This window comes from Oncorhynchus mykiss, chromosome 25 (assembly GCF_057628025.1).
Source record: "Oncorhynchus mykiss isolate SJ-2025 chromosome 25, ASM5762802v1, whole genome shotgun sequence".
NCBI classification, from domain to species: domain Eukaryota; kingdom Metazoa; phylum Chordata; class Actinopteri; order Salmoniformes; family Salmonidae; genus Oncorhynchus; species Oncorhynchus mykiss.
The window spans coordinates 33908733-33928277 of NC_143046.1; the positions used below are offsets into that span (position 1 = coordinate 33908733).

Sequence of the window (19545 nt, forward strand, 5' to 3'; positions counted from 1 at the left end):
TACTACGGGTTTAGCTACCAATCCAAACCGTGGCAGATGTCTGGGGATGTACTGTAGGGCATATTGAGTAACCGACAGGTATAAAATGGTGTAGAAAAAGGAGGATTTATGATGGAATGTAGAGATCCACTTTCGGTGCTAAAAGTCTGCAACTCCAATGAAGAGGCCAGCGGACATTGCTTTTACCAAATGTTTCTAGTTTCCCCCAGACTTAAGCTGTATGTATGAATTTGCTGTATTCACGTTGGTGTATGGTTTACTAACACTAGATGTTATTACTGTGTGACAGGTGCTGTACATCACTAATAAATACAAACATTGACTTGTGGTTATTTTTTGTTGTTATTTCGATATTACATGATCAAGAGTTCTGCACAGAGCTTTTTAAAGTGTGACAGAAATATAACATCTCAGTTTTTCAAATCCAGATCAAGCTAGCTACAAAACACAGAATTAAAAAAATACAGTGTGACAGCACATTAATAAACATTTATTCTAGTTTTACAAAAATAACAGACGATCTTCCTTCTTTTCCAAAACTGTGATATCACAACAAAAATACTTTTGCAGACAAAAACACAAGCCTGACCATTAGCATCAAAACAAGTTGACTGTTGCATTCAGCTCTCCCACTGTAGAGATAAGTGATGTCCTCGACATTCCTTCCACACATAATTGAATTCCCGTCGACTCGAAAAGGGGCTCGGTAGTGCTCCTAACTGGTCATCATACGAGGGGCGATACTCATGGACATGAGCTCCTGGAAGAGCAGCTTGCAGGCGTACGGCATTCTGACCAGGGAGATCTGAAAAGGTTACATTGTACATTATCTTAATCAATAAATCTTCAGAAACAAAACTAAGGCTATAGAGGCCCAGAGTTAAGATTTTTTATAGGCTAGTCATTTTTGAACACTAATCTATAAGGACACATTTCACTATACTGTATTGTAGTTAGAATCAGAATTGACATAGTTACTGTAATAAAAGGTAGTAACAACAAATTAATAGGCCGACCTAAGCATAAACCATGTTAAATAAATGTGAAATGAAATAAACAAATAAAATAAAAACAGGGATAACAGGGACACTGGTGGTGGTGTTGACACGTACCTGTGTTTTGTTGCGACAGCCCCTGCACTCGTAGGTGTGCGTGCGGGTGTTGGCGATGGCCATGAGGCCACATAGGTTGCAGACGTGGACCTGGTAGGGGTCGGACGCCTCGAACAGCCTCTCACGCAGGAACTGAGCCGCGCCGTGGGCTATCTGACAATCGCGCTCCATCTCCCCAAAACGAAGACCTCCGTCACTGGGTGGACAGATGACAGCACGGTTAGTAAAGTGGGCCAAAACCAGGGCCTGTATTAACAAAGCATCTGATCGAGGATCTAGTGCTTTTATTATCATCTAAAAAGACAGAACTGATCATAGATCAGCTCCTACTTAAAAAGTTGCTTTATGAATACGAGCTCAGAAATGCATACCCAGTGCACTCACATAGTGCCATAAAAGGGGAAAAAGTCAGACGTTAAAATATTTATTAGTGTTCTTACCGTGATCTGCCCTCCATGGGCTGTCTGTTGAGGATCTGGACTGGGCCTCGGGCCCGAGAGTGGATCTTATCGTCCACCATGTGCTTCAGGCGCTGGTAGTATGTGGGCCCGAGGAAGATCTGAGAGGTAATCTTACGGCCGGTGAAGCCGTTGTACAACACCTAGAGGGGAAAGACGAAGCCAGTCAATTGGAATCTCTAGACAGACTAGTGTCAAGTAGCTCCTATAGAAAAGTAGGATGTGAATGGTAAAGGAGGCTGACGTCCTGACCTCGTTGCCCCTCAGGTGATATCCGTATTCAGACAGCAGGTTGGAGACTTTCTGCACATTGACCGCATCGTTGAAAGGCGTGGCGTCACCAATCTCCCCTTTGTTGGCTGAAACCTACAAGGTGAAAGGAGGGCGGGAAGGTGGAAACGTTGCTACAAGATAACTGCCATCCGCAGCACTTGATTTACATGACATCTAAAAAAATAAAATGCTCCGCTTCATTTTTTTTTATTTAACAAATTCTCGCTGACCTTTGACATTTGTAAAAGATCTAATCTAGACGACAGACAATCCTATTGGTTTTTACTTATGATCACTTTACGGTCACATTAAGAGGTCTCGTAAAAGGGAGTAAAAGTTGAAGTGGGTGGAGGAGTCAGACAGGCGACAGTACCTTGCCCTGCAGGCACTCGATCAAATGGCCGACTGTCATACGAGAGGGGATGGCGTGCGGGTTGATGATGATGTCTGGGGTAATTCCCTCGCAAGTGAAGGGCATGTCCTGCGGAAAGCATCGGAAACAATGGACATAGTTGACTTTACAGAGACTTCTGCACGTGGGTTCCAATTTTCGGAACCAGTTCATCTAAGGGATATCCTCTGACAGGAACATTCTTCCATGTTATATTTCAAATCAGTTTTATAGTACATACTCCTTCTGGGATGTTGCTTAGCATTTCCTGTGAAGAGACCTTTGTTTTGTATTTATGTTCAGTCTAAACACAATGCGTCTCTAGACAATTGACCAGACAGCCTGGCTCAATGACACACGGTGTAGTCTAGTGAGGAGTCGGTAGACGAGGCATGAGGAACATGTCTAATACTTCACCTCCTGTCTGTACTGAATACCACAGGTACCCTTCTGCCCGTGTCGACTGGCAAACTTGTCACCGATCTGAGGGATACGAACAGAACGAACCTTGCAAGAAAAAAATACATGGAGTCAAGTTAAATCCTGCCACAAGTAGGCAGATGAGTGGCATGTGTAAGGAGGCCTCATAACCTTCAAATCTAACTTTATTTGTCACATACAGCAGATGTTATTTGCAGGTGTAGCAAAATGCTGGGTGTTTCTAGCTGTGCAGTAAGGATAGAGGGTGCAATATTCTGTCAGTGGAGTCCATGTTTTAATTAGTCAAATCTGTCAACAACTCTGATTTGGCTTCTTTGTCTTGTTGCTTCTATGGAAGGAGGGGGGAGGGGGGGGGGGGGCAGGTAGCCTAGTGGTTAGAAACGTTGGGCCAATAATAATTGCTGGATCGAATCCCCAAGCTGACAAGGTAAAAAATCTGTCGTTCTGACCTTAAACAAGGCATTTAACCCACTGTTCCCTGGTAGGTCGTCATTGGAAATAATTTGTTCTTAACTGACTTGCCAAGTTAAATAAAGGTTACACACACACACACACACACACACTTCTGCTTGTGAAACTCAAGTCATGGTTAATTCAAACCTGCCCCTACTGTGGATGTAATTCCTGCCTACCCTAAACTTGACAAATGAGAAGTAGAGCTGTCAACAGGAGTAATTTGTTACCATGCTTGTTGTTACATTTTTTACAGACTACTACCCGCGTTGTCAAAATGTCACTACTGGGAAAATCTAGAGGACTCAGGACACACCCTAATCTTGCAGAACTTGTAGCCCTCCTGGTTGAGGGTGACCATGACTTGGTCCACGATGCCCGTCTCGCTGGTGCGGAGGAAGGTGCTGCAGTCCCTCTTGGTGTAGCGCCGGTTGGTGCTGTCCAGCTCATCGTCGCTCTCCGGCAGGGTCACCGTCTTGCCGATGATGACGTCCTCGCCGGAGACACGCACTCCGGGAGCTATCAAGCCGTCGTCGTCCAGCTTGTCGTAAATGGCGTGCCTCATGCCTGGGGGAAAGGGAGGACCATTGGGTTGTTCAATGGGAAATTATCTTTGCCAATTTAATAGAAGTTGAGATGATGGAAATAGTAGGCTCTGGTTTAATGGCTGACTCCTTTATATTTTTAAGATGCCAAGATGCCTAGGACGTACCCGAACAGGTTTCGCGTGTGGGTTTTTCAAAGATTTCCTCCTGATCGAAGCCTTTCTTTGACTCCTGCTCTTTGTAGGAGCGGTAGAACACAGACCTGAAATAAAAACACTTATTTACACATTTTGTCTTAAGTCATTTTCACAGCAAAGTGCAGGTCTTCAAATCACAGCACAAACCTGAAGAATCCACGGTCCACCGCAGAGCGGTTCATGATGACAGAGTCCTCCTGGTTGTAGCCAGTGTACGCCGCAATAGCCACAATCGAGTTGATACCTAAACCAAGCACAAATGGAGGATTTCAACGAGCCAGAACTAGAAAAACGGCAGACATTTTTAGGTCAGAGTTGAAAAAAAAAGTGTAATTGGCTGCCAATTCTGCAGTGCTCCAGCTCTCACCTGCAGGGAGCTCTCTGAAACGTAGGTACTCCATAGAGCGGGTGGTGACTAAGGGTTTCTGGGGGTAGTAGAGCACATGGGCCAGGGTGTCCATCCGCACGTGGAAGTTGGTGATGTACACACCCATGGCTTGTTTACCCATAGCAGACTGGTATGTGTTTCTGGGAGACTACATAGGAAAAGGTGTGTGGGGGGGGGGGGGGATTTATTCATTGATTTACAGTTCAAATGGATAGATAAAAATCTTAAAATGTAGGATGTTTCATAGCATAGATATTAACAGTCTCTTGCCATTGCATCTATTCAAAATCAGCCCCAATAAGAACCTATTTTAGGAGCATGTTATTTCTTTGTTGCTGTACCTGGTTGTGATCGGGGAAGGGGATGATGGAAGCACAGACTCCCAGGATCATGGAGGGGTGGATCTCACAGTGGCTGTATGTAGAACAGTAGGCCACGCCCTTCTCCTGGAGGTCGTCAGGGGTCATGGCCAGCATTACAGTCTCCTCCTCCAGAGTGTCGATGTACTCCACCACGCCGCTGGCCACCAGGTCCTGCCAACTGTAGTTGTTGTACTCCCTCTCCTTCAGCTGGTCGATGTGTCTCCTCTTCAGCAGCAGCTTCTGCTTCTCTACGATCAGCAGAGGACGACAGATCCTCCCGGCGTCCGTGTAGATGCGGATCTCCCTCTCTCGGATGTCTCTGATCATGGACACCTAGAAAACGGGTAATAGTGTATGAGAAAATAGAACACCTGAAAAAGGGGATATTGGGTTTTTATGTGTAGGTTAATTTAATAATAAAATAATGAAAATGTCAGAAAAGTCCTGAAAATCTGGAAAAATTCTCTTACCTCAGACACAATGATGTCCATCTGCCTCCTCAGTTTCCTCAGTGTGTTCATCAGCTGCTCTGGGTCCTTGTGTATGCCCACCCAACAGCCATTGACAAAGATCTTTGTGGCACTGTTAGGGTAGAATTAATGGAAAACATCAAAGGCAGATAAAAATGGGTTGACAAACTTTTCAGAGACATGACAATGTGTTTCTGTATTAATAAAGAGCAGTGTGCTGCCATCTGCTGGACTCACTCCGCAATGGCTGCCGGTGAGATCTCCTCCAGGTTCTCCATGCTCCACTCCTCCAAGAACTCCAGGATGGGAGAGGGCTGGGAGCCCACAGAGATGTAGGCCATGAGGGCCAGGTTCTTCACTAGGCCTACAGCATGACCCTGGGAAATAAGACAGGGAGGGGACATAAAAATGGGGGACAAAATAAGCAGGGACAACACTTTCAACACTAAGTGAGAGCTTAGCTCCTTGTGGGTAACATTACAATTTGGCATCATACAACAACTGACCCTCTTGAAAAGGAACATATATGTGATTTGGAGTGGTGTCGGGCATACCTCTGGGGTCTCAGCAGGGCACACCATGCCCCACAGCGTGTTGTGAAGCTGCCGGGGCTTGGCTAGCTTGCCGTCCCTACCGATGGGGGAGTTCACACGACGAAGGTGAGAGAGGGTGGAGGCGAAGGTCAAGCGGTTCAGCACCTAAAAACAGACAAGGAATGTTGTAATTTTTAATGGCGATAAACAAAATCATATTTTCGCAGCATAACGGCAAACTAAGCTGTAACTATATAGGGATGTGTACCATATGTGTTCTGCCCTGTGTTACCTGGGACACTCCAGCTCTGGCCTGATGGGCCTTCTTGACGTCACCCCAGTTCCCCGTGGCCAGAGAGTACTTCAGGCCGTCGGAGATGATTCGTGTCTTGATGGCCAACTCCAGGTTGAAGTCCTTCCCTCGGTCAATAAACTTTTGGGCGTAGATGCGAATCTCTTTCAGCAGGTTCTTGAACATTCTAAATGGGTCCAAACAAATGAAAAAAATAAATAAAAAAGAAGCTTCCATACATATTCACCAAATGCTCAGTTTGGATAGGAGTGCGGTTTACAAAAAGTTGCACTTACATCTGAAATGAAAGCTTTCTAGCCATTTTATAGAAGCGTTTCTTTAGGACTTACCCACGGAACAGGAAAGCCAACAGCGGTCCAGCCAAGTCTAGTCTCTTGTTGCCATAGTGATCCCTGTCGTCCAGCTCTCTTCTGCCCAGGGCCGCTAATAGGAGTCTGTGGACCATGTACCTGCAAACAGACACAGATACACCACCGAGTTACATCGATACGTCCAGCAACAACATAAAAGACCATTGCATGAAGTAACAGAACGCCGTCATAACCGTAGAATTACATAAAGAATGTCCAACAGAGACCTGGTGAGTTACACGATCTCTATGGCAGTGGTTTCAACCTGTGGTCAACAAAGTTTGTAATAAAATAAAAAAAAAGATTCATATTGCAGTGTTATATACAATTTTATATTACTTTTCACAACGCAAACCGTTTAACAGACATCCATCTGTAATAAAATATTTTCAGGTGACCCTCCCCTAAAATAATGTTTTAGACCACAAATAACAATAACTGCGTTTATAAACGTGGATATCGACTTCGCCACTTCAGCATGCTTTTGTGGCACAGTTCGATGCCATGCAGGGCTGCTGGTCAGAAGATTCGCCGACCACCACAGATGATCGCACTCTCCCTGCCGGTTTCATTACTTCACGATCAGAGCCGCTTGCAGACAGTGATCAGCTAGGGTGGAATCAGATTTTCAACATTTTTACGCCATATTTATAATTATATAAAATATATACATTTTTTCTCACCAACAGGTTTATGTGCCAATGCACCACACAACCAATAAACAAAACATACGAATACGAGCACTTCAATATCGTGGTTTGCGTTTTCAACACCACAATAAATAGACTACGTCAATCTCAACAGAAAACACACCCATGTCCCATTCTTCTCTGCAGATCCTCTCAAGCTCTGTCAGGTTGGATGGGGAGCATTGCTGCACAGCTATTTTCAAGTCTCTATAGAGATGTTCTGAATCTGCGCATTCCTACAGGAGACTTTTGAAGTAGCCTAATCAGATTAAAACATTGTGACTGGTTGTGTTAATGCCACATACAAAAAAGGTAACACATTTTAAAAAGTGAAATGATAAATATTTCCACCACAGTGAAGCTTTCGGCTCTAGGTGCGCGAGGAATAGCCACTAGGCTTGGAGAGGAGGCCGAACGTGTGTTAAGATTCCTGAATAACTAGGCCTGCCGGTAGCATACAGTTGAAATCTAAAGTTCACATACACCTTAGCCAAATACATTTGAACTCAATTTTACACAATTCCTGACATTTAATCCTAGTAAACATTCCCTGTCTTAGGTCAGTTAGGATCATCACTTTATTTTAACAATGTGAAATGTCAGAATAATAGTAGAGAGAATTATTTATTTCAGCTTTCATCACATTCCCAGTGGGTCAGAAGTTTACATACACTCAATTAGTATTTGGTAGCATTGCCTTTAAATTGTTTAACTTGGGTCAAACGTTTCAGGTAGCCTTCCACAAGCTTCCCACAATAAGTTGGGTGAATTTGGCCCAGAGCTGGTTTAACTGAGTCAGGTTTGTAGGCCTTCTTGCTCACACACGCTTTTTCAGTTCTGCCAACAGATTGTCTATGGGATTTTTTATTTATTTATTTAACCTTTATTTAACCAGGTAGGCAAGTTGAGAACAAGTTCTCATTTACAATTGCGACCTGGCCAAGATAAAGCAAAGCAGTTCGACACATACAACGACACAGAGTTACACATGGAGTAAAACAAACATACAGTCAATAATACAGTATGAACAAGTCTATATACGATGTGAGCAAATGAGGTGAGATAAGGGAGGTAAAGGCAAAAAGGCCATGGTGGCAAAGTAGATACAATATAGCAAGTAAAACACTGGAACGGTAGATTTGCAATGGGAGAATGTGCAAAGTAGAAATACAAATAATGGGGGTGCAAAGGAGCAAAATAAATAAATTAATTAAATACAGTAGGGAAAGAGGTAGTTGTTTGGGCTAAATTATAGGTGGGCTATGTACAGGTGCAGTAATCTGTGAGCTGCTCTGACAGTTGGTGCTTAAAGCTAGTGAGGGAGATAAGTGTTTCCAGTTTCAGAGATTTTTGTAGTTCATTCCAGTCATTGGCAGCAGAGAACTGGAAGGAGAGGCGGCCAAAGAAAGAATTGGTTTTGGGGGTGACTAGAGAGATATACCTGCTGGAGCGTGTGCTACAGGTGGGAGATGCAATGGTGACCAGCGAGCTGAGATAAGGGGGGACTTTACCTAGCAGGGTCTTGTAGATGACATGGAGCCAGTGGGTTTGGCGACGAGTATGAAGCGAGGGCCAGCCAACGAGAGCGTACAGGTCGCAATGGTGGGTAGTATATGGGGCTTTGGTGACAAAACGGATTGCACTGTGATAGACTGCATCCAATTTGTTGAGTAGGGTATTGGAGGCTATTTTGTAAATGACATCGCCAAAGTCGAGGATTGGTAGGATGGTCAGTTTTACAAGGGTATGTTTGGCAGCATGAGTGAAGGATGCTTTGTTGCGAAATAGGAAGCCAATTCTAGATTTAACTTTGGATTGGAGATGTTTGATATGGGTCTGGAAGGAGAGTTTACAGTCTAACCAGACACCTAAGTATTTGTAGTTGTCCACGTATTCTAAGTCGGAGCCGTCCAGAGTAGTAATGTTGGACAGGCGGGTAGGTACAGGTAGCGATCGGTTGAAGAGCATGCATTTAGTTTTACTTGTATTTAAGAGCAATTGGAGGCCACAGAAAGAGAGTTGTATGGCATTGAAGCTTGTCTGGAGGGTTGTTAACACAGTGTCCAAAGAAGGGCCAGAAGTATACAGAATGGTGTCGTCTGCGTAGAGGTGGATCAGAGACTCACCAGCAGCAAGAGCGACCTCATTGATGTATACAGAGAAGAGAGTCGGTCCAAGAATTTAACCCTGTGGCACCCCCATAGAGACTGCCAGAGGTCCGGACAGCAGACCCTCCGATTTGACACACAACTCTATCAGAGAAGTAGTTGGTGAACCAGGCGAGGCAATCATTTGAGAAACCAAGGCTGTCGAGTCTGCCGATGAGGATGTGGTGATTGACAGAGTCGAAAGCCTTGGCCAGATCAATGAATACGGCTGCACAGAAATGTTTCTTATCGATGGCGGTTAAGATATCATTTAGGACCTTGAGCGTGGCTGAGGTGCACCCATGACCAGCTCTGAAACCAGATTGCATAGCAGAGAAGGTATGGTGAGATTCGAAATGGTCGGTAATCTGTTTGTTGACTTGGCTTTCGAAGACCTTAGAAAGGCATGGTAGGATAGATATAGGTCTGTAGCAGTTTGGGTCAAGAGTGTCACCCCCTTTGAAGAGGGGGATGACCGCAGCTGCTTTCCAATCTTTGGGAATCTCAGACGACACGAAAGAGGTTGTGCAGGCTAGTAATAGGGGTGGCAACAATTTTGGCAGATAATTTTAGAAAGAAAGGGTCCAGATTGTCTAGCCCGGCTGATTTGTAGGGGTCCAGATTTTGCAGCTCATTCAGAACATCAGCTGAGCAGATTTGGGAGAAGGAGAAATGGTGGAGGCTTGGGCGAGTTGTTGTGGGGGGTGCAGTGCTGTTGACCGGGGTAGGAGTAGCCAGGTGGAAAGCATGGCCAGCCGTAGAAAAATGCTTATTGAAATTCTCAATTATGGTGGATTTATCAGTGGTGACAGTGTTTCCTATCTTCAGTGCAGTGGGCAGCTGGGAGGAGGGGTTCTTATTCTCCATGGACTTTACAGTGTCCCAGAACTTTTTTGAGTTAGTGTTGCAGGAAGCAAATTTCTGCTTGAAAAAGCTAGCCTTGGCTTTTCTAACTGCCTGTGTATAATGGTTTCTAGCTTCCCTGAACAGCTGCATATCACGGGGGCTGTTCGATGCTAATGCAGAACGCCATAGGATGTTTTTTTGTTGGTTAAGGGCAGTCAGGTCTGGGGAGAACCACGGGCTTTATCTATTCCTGGTTCTAAATTTCTTGAATGGGGCATGTTTATTTAAGATGGTTAGGAAGTCATTTAAAAAAAATATCCAGGCATCCTCTACTGACGGGATGAGATCAATATCCTTCCAGGATACCCCGGCCAGGTCGATTAGAAAGGCCTGCTCGCTGAAGTGTTTCAGGGAGCGTTTTACAGTGATGAGTGGAGGTCGTTTGACCGCTGACCCATTACGGATGCAGGCAATGAGGCAGTGATCGCTGAGATCTTGGTTGAAAACAGCAGAGGTGTATTTAGAGGGCAAGTTGGTTAGGATGATATCTATGAGGGTGCCCGTGTTTAAGGCTTTGGGGAGGTACCTGGTAGGTTCATTGATAATTTGTGTGAGGTTGAGGGCATCAAGTTTAGATTGTAGGATGGCTGGGGTGTTAAGCATGTTCCAATTTAGGTCGCCTAGCAGCACAAGCTCTGAAGATAGATGGGGGGCAATCAGTTCACATATGGTGTCCAGAGCACAGCTGGGGGCAGAGGGTGGTCTATAGCAGGCGGCAACGGTGAGAGACTTGTTTTTAGAGAGGTGGATTTTTAAAAGTAGAAGTTCAAATTGTTTGGGTACAGACCTGGATAGTAGGACAGAACTCTGCAGGCTATCTTTGCAGTAGATTGCAACACCGCCCCCTTTGGCAGTTATATCTTGTCTGAAAATGTTGTAGTTTGGAATTAAAATGTCTGAATTTTTGGTGGTCTTCCTAAGCCAGGATTCAGACACAGCTAGAACATCCGGGTTGGCAGAGTGTGCTAAAGCAGTGAATAGAACAAACTTAGGGAGGAGGCTTCTAATGTTAACATGCATGAAACCAAGGCTATTACGGTTACAGAAGTCGTCAAAAGAGAGCGCCTGGGGAATAAGAGTGGAGCTAGGCACTGCAGGGCCTGGATTCACCTCTACATCGCCAGATGAACAGAGTAGGAGTAGAATAAGGGTGCGGCTAAAAGCAATAAGAATTGGTCGTTTAGAACGTCTGGAACAGAGAGTAAAAGGAGGTTTCTGGGGGCGATAAAATAGCATCAAGGTATAATGTACAGACAAAGGTAAGGTAGGATGTGAATACAGTGGAGGTAAACCTAGGTATTGAGTGATGAAGAGAGATATATTGTCTCTAGAAACATCATTGAAACCAGGAGATGTCATTGCATGTGTGGGTGGTGGAACTAATAGGTTGGATAAGGTATAATGAGCAGGACTAGAGGCTCTACAGTGAAATAAGCCAATAAACACTAACCAGAACAGCAATGGACAAGGCATATTGACATGAAGGAGAGGCATGCTCAGTCGAGTGATCAAAAGGGTCCAGTGAGTGGAGAGGTTGGTTGGGGGTCACGGCGATTTAGACAGCTAAATCGGTAGCAAGCTAGCATAGGAGCAAGCTAGCATAAGATGGAGGTCTGTTATTAGCCAACTCTTGCGTTCCGTAAGTAGATTAGTGGGTTTCCGTGTGGTAGAGGGGATGAATCCAAATCACACAACAACAAAAATAAAAACAATAGATATAGTTATAGAGGCCCAAGAAGAAAAATAAATAAATAAAAATAAAATAAAAATTGTCCGATTGTCTATTCAGATAGCAGCCGATAAGATAGCCAACGGCTAGCAGGCCGCAGATGGGCGCCCAGGCAACGTTGCGCCGGAGGAGCCAGCCGGACAGTTCCCTCGGGTAGACAACGTCGGGATTGAGGTCAGGGCATTGTGATGGCCACTCCAATACCATGACTTTGTTGTCCTTAAGCCCATTTGCCACAACTTTGAAAGTATGCTTGGGGTCATTGTCCATTTGGAAGACCCATTTGCGACCAAGCTTTAACTTCCCGACTGATGTCTTGAGATGTTGCTTCAATATATCCACATAATTTTCCTTCCTCATGATGCCATCTATTTTGTGAAGTGCACCAGTCCCCCCTGCAGCAAAGCACCCCCACAACATGATGCTGCCACCCCCGTGCTTCACAGTTGGGATGGTGTTCTTCGGCTTGCAAGCCTCCCCTTTTTCCTCCAAACATAACGATGGTCATTATGGCCAAATGGTTCTATTTTTGTTTCATCAGACCAGAGTTCATTTCTTCAAAAAGTACGATCTTTGTCCTTATATGCAGTTGCAAACCGTAGTCTGGCTTTTTATGGCGGTTTTGGAGCAGTGGCTTCTTCCTTGCTGAGCGGCCTTTCAGGTTATGTCGATATAGGACTCGTTTTACTGTGGATATAGATACTTTGTACCGTTTCCTCCAGCGTCTTCACAAGGTTATTTGCTGCTGTTCTGGGATTGATTTTAACTTGTTGCACCAAAGTACATTCATCTCTAGGAGACACAACGCATCTCCTTACCTGAGCAGTATGACAGCTGTGTGGTCCCATGGTGTTTATACTCGCATTCTATTGTTTGTACAGATGAACGTGGTACCTTCAGGCATTTGGAAATGGCTCCCAAGGATGAACCAGACTTGTAAAGGTCTGCAATTTATTTTCTGAGGTCTTGGCTGATTTATTTTGATTTTCCCATGATGTCAGGTAAAGAGGCATTGATTTTTAAGGTAGACCTTGTTCTGGGAATGATTTGCACTTTTCGCACAAAAGTATGTTCATCTCTAGGAAACATAACTTGTCTCCTTCCTGAGCGGTATGACGGCTGCGTGGTCCCATGGTGTTTATACTTGCGTACTATTGTTTGTACAGATGTACGTGGTACCTTCAGGTATTTGGAAATTGCAGCCAAGGATGAACCAGACTTGTTGAGGTCTACAATTCTTGGCTGATTTCTTTTGATTTTCCCATGATGTCAAGCAAAGAGGCACTGAGTTTGAAGGTAGGCCTTGAAATACATCCAGAAGTACACCTCCAATTGACTCAAATTATGTCAATTATCCTATCAGAAGCTTCTAAAGCCATGACATAATTTTCTGGATTTTTCCAAGCTGTTTAAAGGCACAGTCAACTTAGTGTATGTACATTTCTGACCCACTGAAATTGTGATATAGTGAAATAATCTGTCTGTAAACAATTGTTGGAAAAATTACTTGTGTCATGCACAAAGTAGATGTCCTAACCGACTTGCCAAAACTATAGTTTGTTAATAAGAAAATTTGGAGTCACACTCAAAATTAAAGTGGAAAACCACACTACAGGCTGATCCAACTTTGATGTCATGTCCTTAAAACAAGTCAAAATGAGGCTCAGTAGTGTGTGTGGCCTCCACGTGCCTGTATGACCTCCCTACAACGCCTGGGCATGCTCCTGATGAGGTGGGGGATGGTCTCCTGAGGGATCTCCTCCCAGACCTGGACTAAAGCATCCGCCAACTCCTGGACAGTCTGTGGTGCAACGTGGCGTTGGTGGATGGAGCGAGACATGATGTCCCAGATGTACTCAATTGGATTCAGGTCTGGGGAACGGGCGGACCAGTCCATAGCAGCAATGCCTTCCTCTTGCAGGAACTGCTGACACACTCCAGCCACATGAGGTCTAGCATTGTCTTGCATTAGGAGGAACCCAGGGCCAACAGCACCAGCATATGGTCTCACAAGGGGTCTGAGGATCTCATCTCGGTACCTAATGGCAGTCAGGTTACCTCTGGCGAGCACATGGAGGGCTGTGGACAGTTTGATTTCACAGAAGTGTGATTGACTTGGAGTTACATTGTGTTGTTTAAGTGTTCCCTTTATTTTTTTGAGCAGTGTATATATCTGATTGTTTGAGTGTGGCCCTGGCATTGTGCCATCTGGTTTGCTTAATATAAGGGTTCTGAAATGATTTAGACTTTTACTTTTGATACTTAAGTATATTTAAAACGAAATACTTTTGACTTTTACTCAAGTAGTATTTTACTGGGTGAATTTCACTCGAGTCATTTTCTATTAAGGTATTTTTACTCCCGTATGAAAATTGGGTACTTTTTCCCACCACTGAATGATGCACCTGGCCTGTCCGCTGCCTATCTGCTATTTATTCTTGTGGATTTATATTTAAACATTGACACAGCTTTGAATGCTTTTATATGTGGTAGAATTGCTCGTTAGCCTGTTGCAGAGCTGGACAAACGATCCACCTACCACTAATGTCACTATAAATGGTGGATAGAGGGCAGGAGAGACCATTAGACTGTATTGACCTTTGGAACAGTAAAAGTTAGCACATGGAAAAGCGGAGTTCATAAAGGAAGTGACACACCACCTTGATATAGGGGTGCATGCAAGCGGATGAAGACATTTGGATAGAATGGAAGACATTATATAGTAAAACCTGTAAAAGAGCAAAAATTAACTAGGAGAAAAAAGTTGGACCAACCTTCCCTATTTTGGACTACCCCTCCCCCCAATAAACTGCAATCTGTCCCCAAAATATTTTGTCCTCAAGAGCTTATTGAAGTGATTTGGTGGTCCCCGGAATGGAACAGATTGGGAATGCCTGCTCCATGGTCATTACATTAATATAACATAATAAATACTCACCCTAAGAAATAGGCCTTCTTGGTCTCACAGAAGTCACTGACTCCGACGTGGGGGAGCACCTCCTTCTGCAGCACCTCTTTGGCGTACTTGATCCTCCTCTCCTTGGTGACACCGGGCTTGGCACCACGAGAGCCGATGAAGTTCAGCGCCACGTTCTGCTCCTGGATCACAAAGGCCTCGTCCAGGGATGGTTTGACCTGGTGGAGCACAGCAAGTCAGATAAGTAGTGTGTGTGTGTGTGTGTGTGTGGTGTTTCCTGTATCTAGAACATCCTAGGCAAGAGATTTACCATCTCCATCATCTCAGGGTCGTCAAAGTCATAGATGATGTGCTCCAGGATGTCTCTGTCGGACACAAAGCCCAGGGCTCGGAACACTATGATGATGGGCACTTCCTGTCTGATGTAGGGCAGAGTGGACACGATCCTCTGACCAATGGCACTTTTCTTCACCCCCTGGGAGAAAAAGCAACAAAACAAAATGTTGACATGTAAATCTCTGGGATGGTAGCAAATTTGCCAGTAAATTTAGGACCAGGTATATTTGTTTCTCACCTGTCCTCCCCTGGCCATCATGCTGACCCAGATGGAGCTGGTGGGGCGCGAGGAGTTTTCCAGGCAGGAGCGGCACTCCCCTGTGTACGCATACTTTGAGTCCTTCTTGGCGAAGACGTACACTGTGTTCGTGGCCATCTTCTCCTGGGCGATCAGGACCTGCAAACCAAACAAGGCAATTCCTATCAATAGCCCAATTGCAAAAGCTTGTGTTAGTGCTCACTCATTAAAACCAGGGTTGGCTAGGTTCCTTTCTTAATGTAATCTGTTACAGTTTACTAGTTACCTGTCCAAAACTGTAATCAGTAACATAACTTTTGGATTACCTAAACTCAGTAACAATCCGATTACTTTCAGATGACTTTCCCCTTAAGATGCATTAGAAGACAAAAATGAATATTACCAATTGAACGACATCTACTGCAGGATAAATCAGTGTTAGAGTTTACATTGTTGACCTTAAATGGAGGTGGTATTTTACTTTATGGGTTGGTTATGTAGGCTTCTTCTAACCCATTGCTTTCTACTACAGATAATAATACGATTAGGCTATATCTTTACATTAAAAACCAAAGTCTGTCAGATTTCTAGTCATTCCAATTCATTTAATAGACCTTGATCTTTAAGAATAGGATTTGTAATTATAGAAACACAGATTAGCCAAACTGTTTTACCTGAGCATAACCAAAAAAGGACTTATTAACCTACTCTGTTTATGATTTTGTAGGCTACACCACTGCTGTCATCCTTACCGCCAAGCATTTATTCAAATTGGATCATCTTTAAATTTCCGACAGCAGTAGGACCATTTAAAGAGATACAGTGCCTTCAGAAAGTATTAAGCCCTCAACTTATTCCACATTTTGTTGTGTTACAGCCTGAAATACAAAAATAAAATTGTTTTTAGAAATCTTATGAAATCTATTGAAAATTAAACAGAAATCTCATTTACACAAGTATTCACACCCCTGATCATTACATGTAAGAATCACCTTTGGCAGCTATTACAGCTGTGAGTCTTTCTGGGTAAGTCTCTAAGAGCTTTTCACATCTGGATTGTGCAAGATTTGCAGATTATTTATTTTTTTAAATTCTCCAAGCTCTGTCAAGTTGGTTGTCAATCATTGTTTCAAGTCTTGTCATAAATTTGCATGCCTATTTGAGTCCAAACTGTAACTAGGCCACTCAGGAACATTCAATGTTATCTTGTTAAGAAATTCCAGAGTATATTTGGCCTTGCATTTTAGGTTATTGTCCTGCTGAAGGGTGAATTTTTCTCCCAGTGTCTGTTGGCAAGCAGACAACCAGCATTTGCCTGTGCTTAGCTCTATTCAGTTTATTTTTATCCCCCCCCAAAAAACTCCCTAGTCCTTGCTGAAGACAAGCATAACCATCCATACCGATGACAAGCAACATGATGCATCCACCACCATACTTTAACATTTTAAGAATGGTACTCCATGATGTGTTGGATTTGCCCCAAACAGGACATAAGGTTAATTTCTTAGCCACATTTTTTTGCAGATTTGCTTTAGTGCCTGGTTGCAAACAGGATGCATGTTTTGGAATATTTGTATTCTGTACAGGCTTCCTTCTTTTCACTCTGTCAATTAAGTTAGTATTGTAGAGTAACTATAATGTTGTTGATCCATCCTCAGTTCTATTACAGCCATTACATTCTGTAACTGTTTTAACGTCACCATTGGCCTCATGGTGAAATCCCTGAGCGGTTTCCTTCCTCCCGGGCAACGGAGTAAGGAAGGACGCCTGTATCTTTGTAGTGACTGAGTGTATTGATCCAAAGCATAATAAATAACGTCACCATGCTCAAAGGGAAATTGAATGTCTGCTTTTTATTTTAATCTACCAATAGGTGCCCGTCTTAGTAAGGCACTGGAAAACCTCCCTGGTCTCTGTGGTTGAATCCGTGTTTGAAATTCCCTGCTTGACTTACAGATAATTAATTGTATGTGTGTGGTACAGAGATGAAGTAAATTATGATAAACACTACAATTGCAAACAGAGTCCATGCAACTTAAGCACCCGTTTTGTCCTGAACTTATTTAGGCTTGCCATAACATAAGGGGTTGAATACTTAGACTAATTTCAGCTTTTGATTTTTAATTCATTTGTAAACATTTCTAAAAACATAATTCCACATTGACATTATGGGGTATTGTGTGTAGGCCAGTGACACCAAATCTCAATTTAATCAATTTTAAATTCAGGCTGTAACACAACAACATGTGGAAAAATGTCAAGGGGCGTGAATACTTTCTGAAGCCACTGTAGCTTATAGAAGCCTATTCTTGCTTTTTTCTTGTGATCCTTCAAATGCATTTAGTGTGTCATCATAGTGGTCTTTGACTTGTGGTCAGACTCACTCAGGCGGAACAAACCTAAACTTGCACCTTTTTTCAATGCTGATTTGAATATCATTGATAAAACAGGAAGGTGTCAAAGATTTTTTACACAAACATATTTTCTGAATTACTAAAAGCAATTTTTTCATTTTGCAATTTTTTCATCTGATTACAATATTTTTTCTGGTAACATAACATATTACATTTCTTTCATAATATGTTACTCCCCAATCCTGATTGAAACATAGACTAAATACAGGAATCTGCCCTGAAGTCCACCCTCTACTTTATTTCTCCTTTTACCTTCTCTGACCCATTGATGATGAAGTAGCCCCCGGGGTCCAGTGGGCACTCGTTGAGCTCACACAGATCACGGTCTGTCAGGCCGCTGAGCAGGCAGTAGGTGGAGCGCAGCATGATCGGGATCTTGCCGATGAAGGTCTTCTGGTGCTGGGTCTGCAGCTGGTCCTCACCCTCCTTGATGATGGTCTTGGTGATGTCCACGTACAGTGGAGCAGAGTACCTGTATAATACAGATGTGGCCCTAGTTGGCACTGGCAGCACTGAAGGTCGCAAATGATGTGCAAGGGAGATTTATCGTGATAAAAGTATGGCCCCAAATGAGCAAACTTACGTAAGGTTCCTGAGTCTGGCCTCGTTGGGCATCATAGGCGACGGGGCTCCATCTCTTTCCCAGTGAGTGGGTTTTGAAAGGTAGATCTGCTCAAACTTCAGCAAGTAGCGTGGCTGTAGAGCAACAAAAGGGGAGCGTTAACAGGTCATTAGTAAGTGCCCTCGTAGAGAGAGGCAATACATGGAGCAGAATATCTGAAAGTGCCTGTCTGTCACTCACCGGATCCTCCACCTCACCAGAGGTGTGCTGGGCCTCAGCCTGCAGGTCAATGGGCGGGGCATCCTCCACGATCCTCTGCACAGACATCTGGATGAACTCGTCAAAGGAGTCCAGCTGCTGTCGCACCAGGCCCTTCTCATCAAAATAGGAACTGTAAGGCACATCAGAGAGGATAGTGTCATTTGAACAAAAGCAAACTGCATAGTGTATGCTACATGAGGACACAACAAAAATAGGAGAGATAGGTAAAGAGCATAATTTTACCTGATAACAATCCAGCAAGCTTCCTGCCATAAATCGGGGGTGATTTCATCCTCATCCTCATCGTATTGAATATCTGAGATCACAGCATTTGGATAACAGATCACAGAAAAGACATCAAAGAAGTGCATATAGACGCAGTGACATAACATTAGCCAAGGCCCTAACTAGTTCATGGAGTTTCCTACAGCACAACAACTGATAGACACAAAGAAAGATATTTTAAATCTGCAGACCTCAAAGACTTGCTAACTTTGTTTATTCAACATGACATGATGTGATTTTCATATAAGTAGGCCTAGTTGAAAGTGTGATTATAGCTAGGTGTTTAGTCTGGTGAAACCAGCCAACTAATCAACTAGGCAATTAGTTAACCTCGCAAGCTACATAGCACTAGTATGCTAGCTAGCTATTGTAGCTATCTATTCTTGGTGATGCGCATATTAGCCTGTATGCTAACTAGATAGCTAGCAGCAAGCTAGCTAACTACATTATGTAAAAAAAATAACGCATTCGACTCAAATGGCTGAAATACCAACAAACCTTCATCTTGGTCATACATGGTTACTGCCGATTCCCTCTCGTGTTCGCATAAATAAGCAGAAACGGACTTTTAAATCATCAACAGTGTCTGATTCAACGCTGTCTAACGTTACACACTTTGCTAAATGAACACACAAAATAAAATATCGATGGTCAAGCCTGAACGTCACTTCCTATATCAAAGTTATTATTTTAATGTGCAAGAAATTTGTGTTAACTAAATATATTTACTACTCTGATCTAATATGAACTATTATGATCAATGGTTTTCTAACAA

At 43.5% G+C, this 19545-nt stretch overlaps 1 protein-coding gene across 1 annotated transcript; it reads right to left on the reverse strand.

Annotated features, from left to right (window-relative positions):
• Positions 1 to 323: 323 nt before the first annotated feature.
• Positions 324 to 19448, reverse strand: LOC110505057 (RNA polymerase II subunit B). Its single transcript, XM_036970257.2, has 24 exons — positions 19269 to 19448; positions 18729 to 18801; positions 18465 to 18615; positions 18246 to 18358; positions 17915 to 18134; positions 15249 to 15407; positions 14985 to 15149; positions 14696 to 14892; positions 6266 to 6385; positions 5916 to 6102; positions 5645 to 5788; positions 5328 to 5467; positions 5091 to 5202; positions 4600 to 4953; positions 4238 to 4406; positions 4018 to 4114; positions 3841 to 3935; positions 3445 to 3695; positions 2652 to 2741; positions 2217 to 2324; positions 1823 to 1936; positions 1553 to 1713; positions 1113 to 1308; positions 324 to 805 (listed from the first exon to the last, which is right to left on the reverse strand). The coding sequence occupies exons 1-24, from the start codon at positions 19285 to 19287 to the stop codon at positions 716 to 718; spliced, it is 3525 nt and encodes a 1174-aa protein (XP_036826152.2). The 5' UTR covers positions 19288 to 19448; the 3' UTR covers positions 324 to 715.
• Positions 19449 to 19545: the final 97 nt, after the last annotated feature.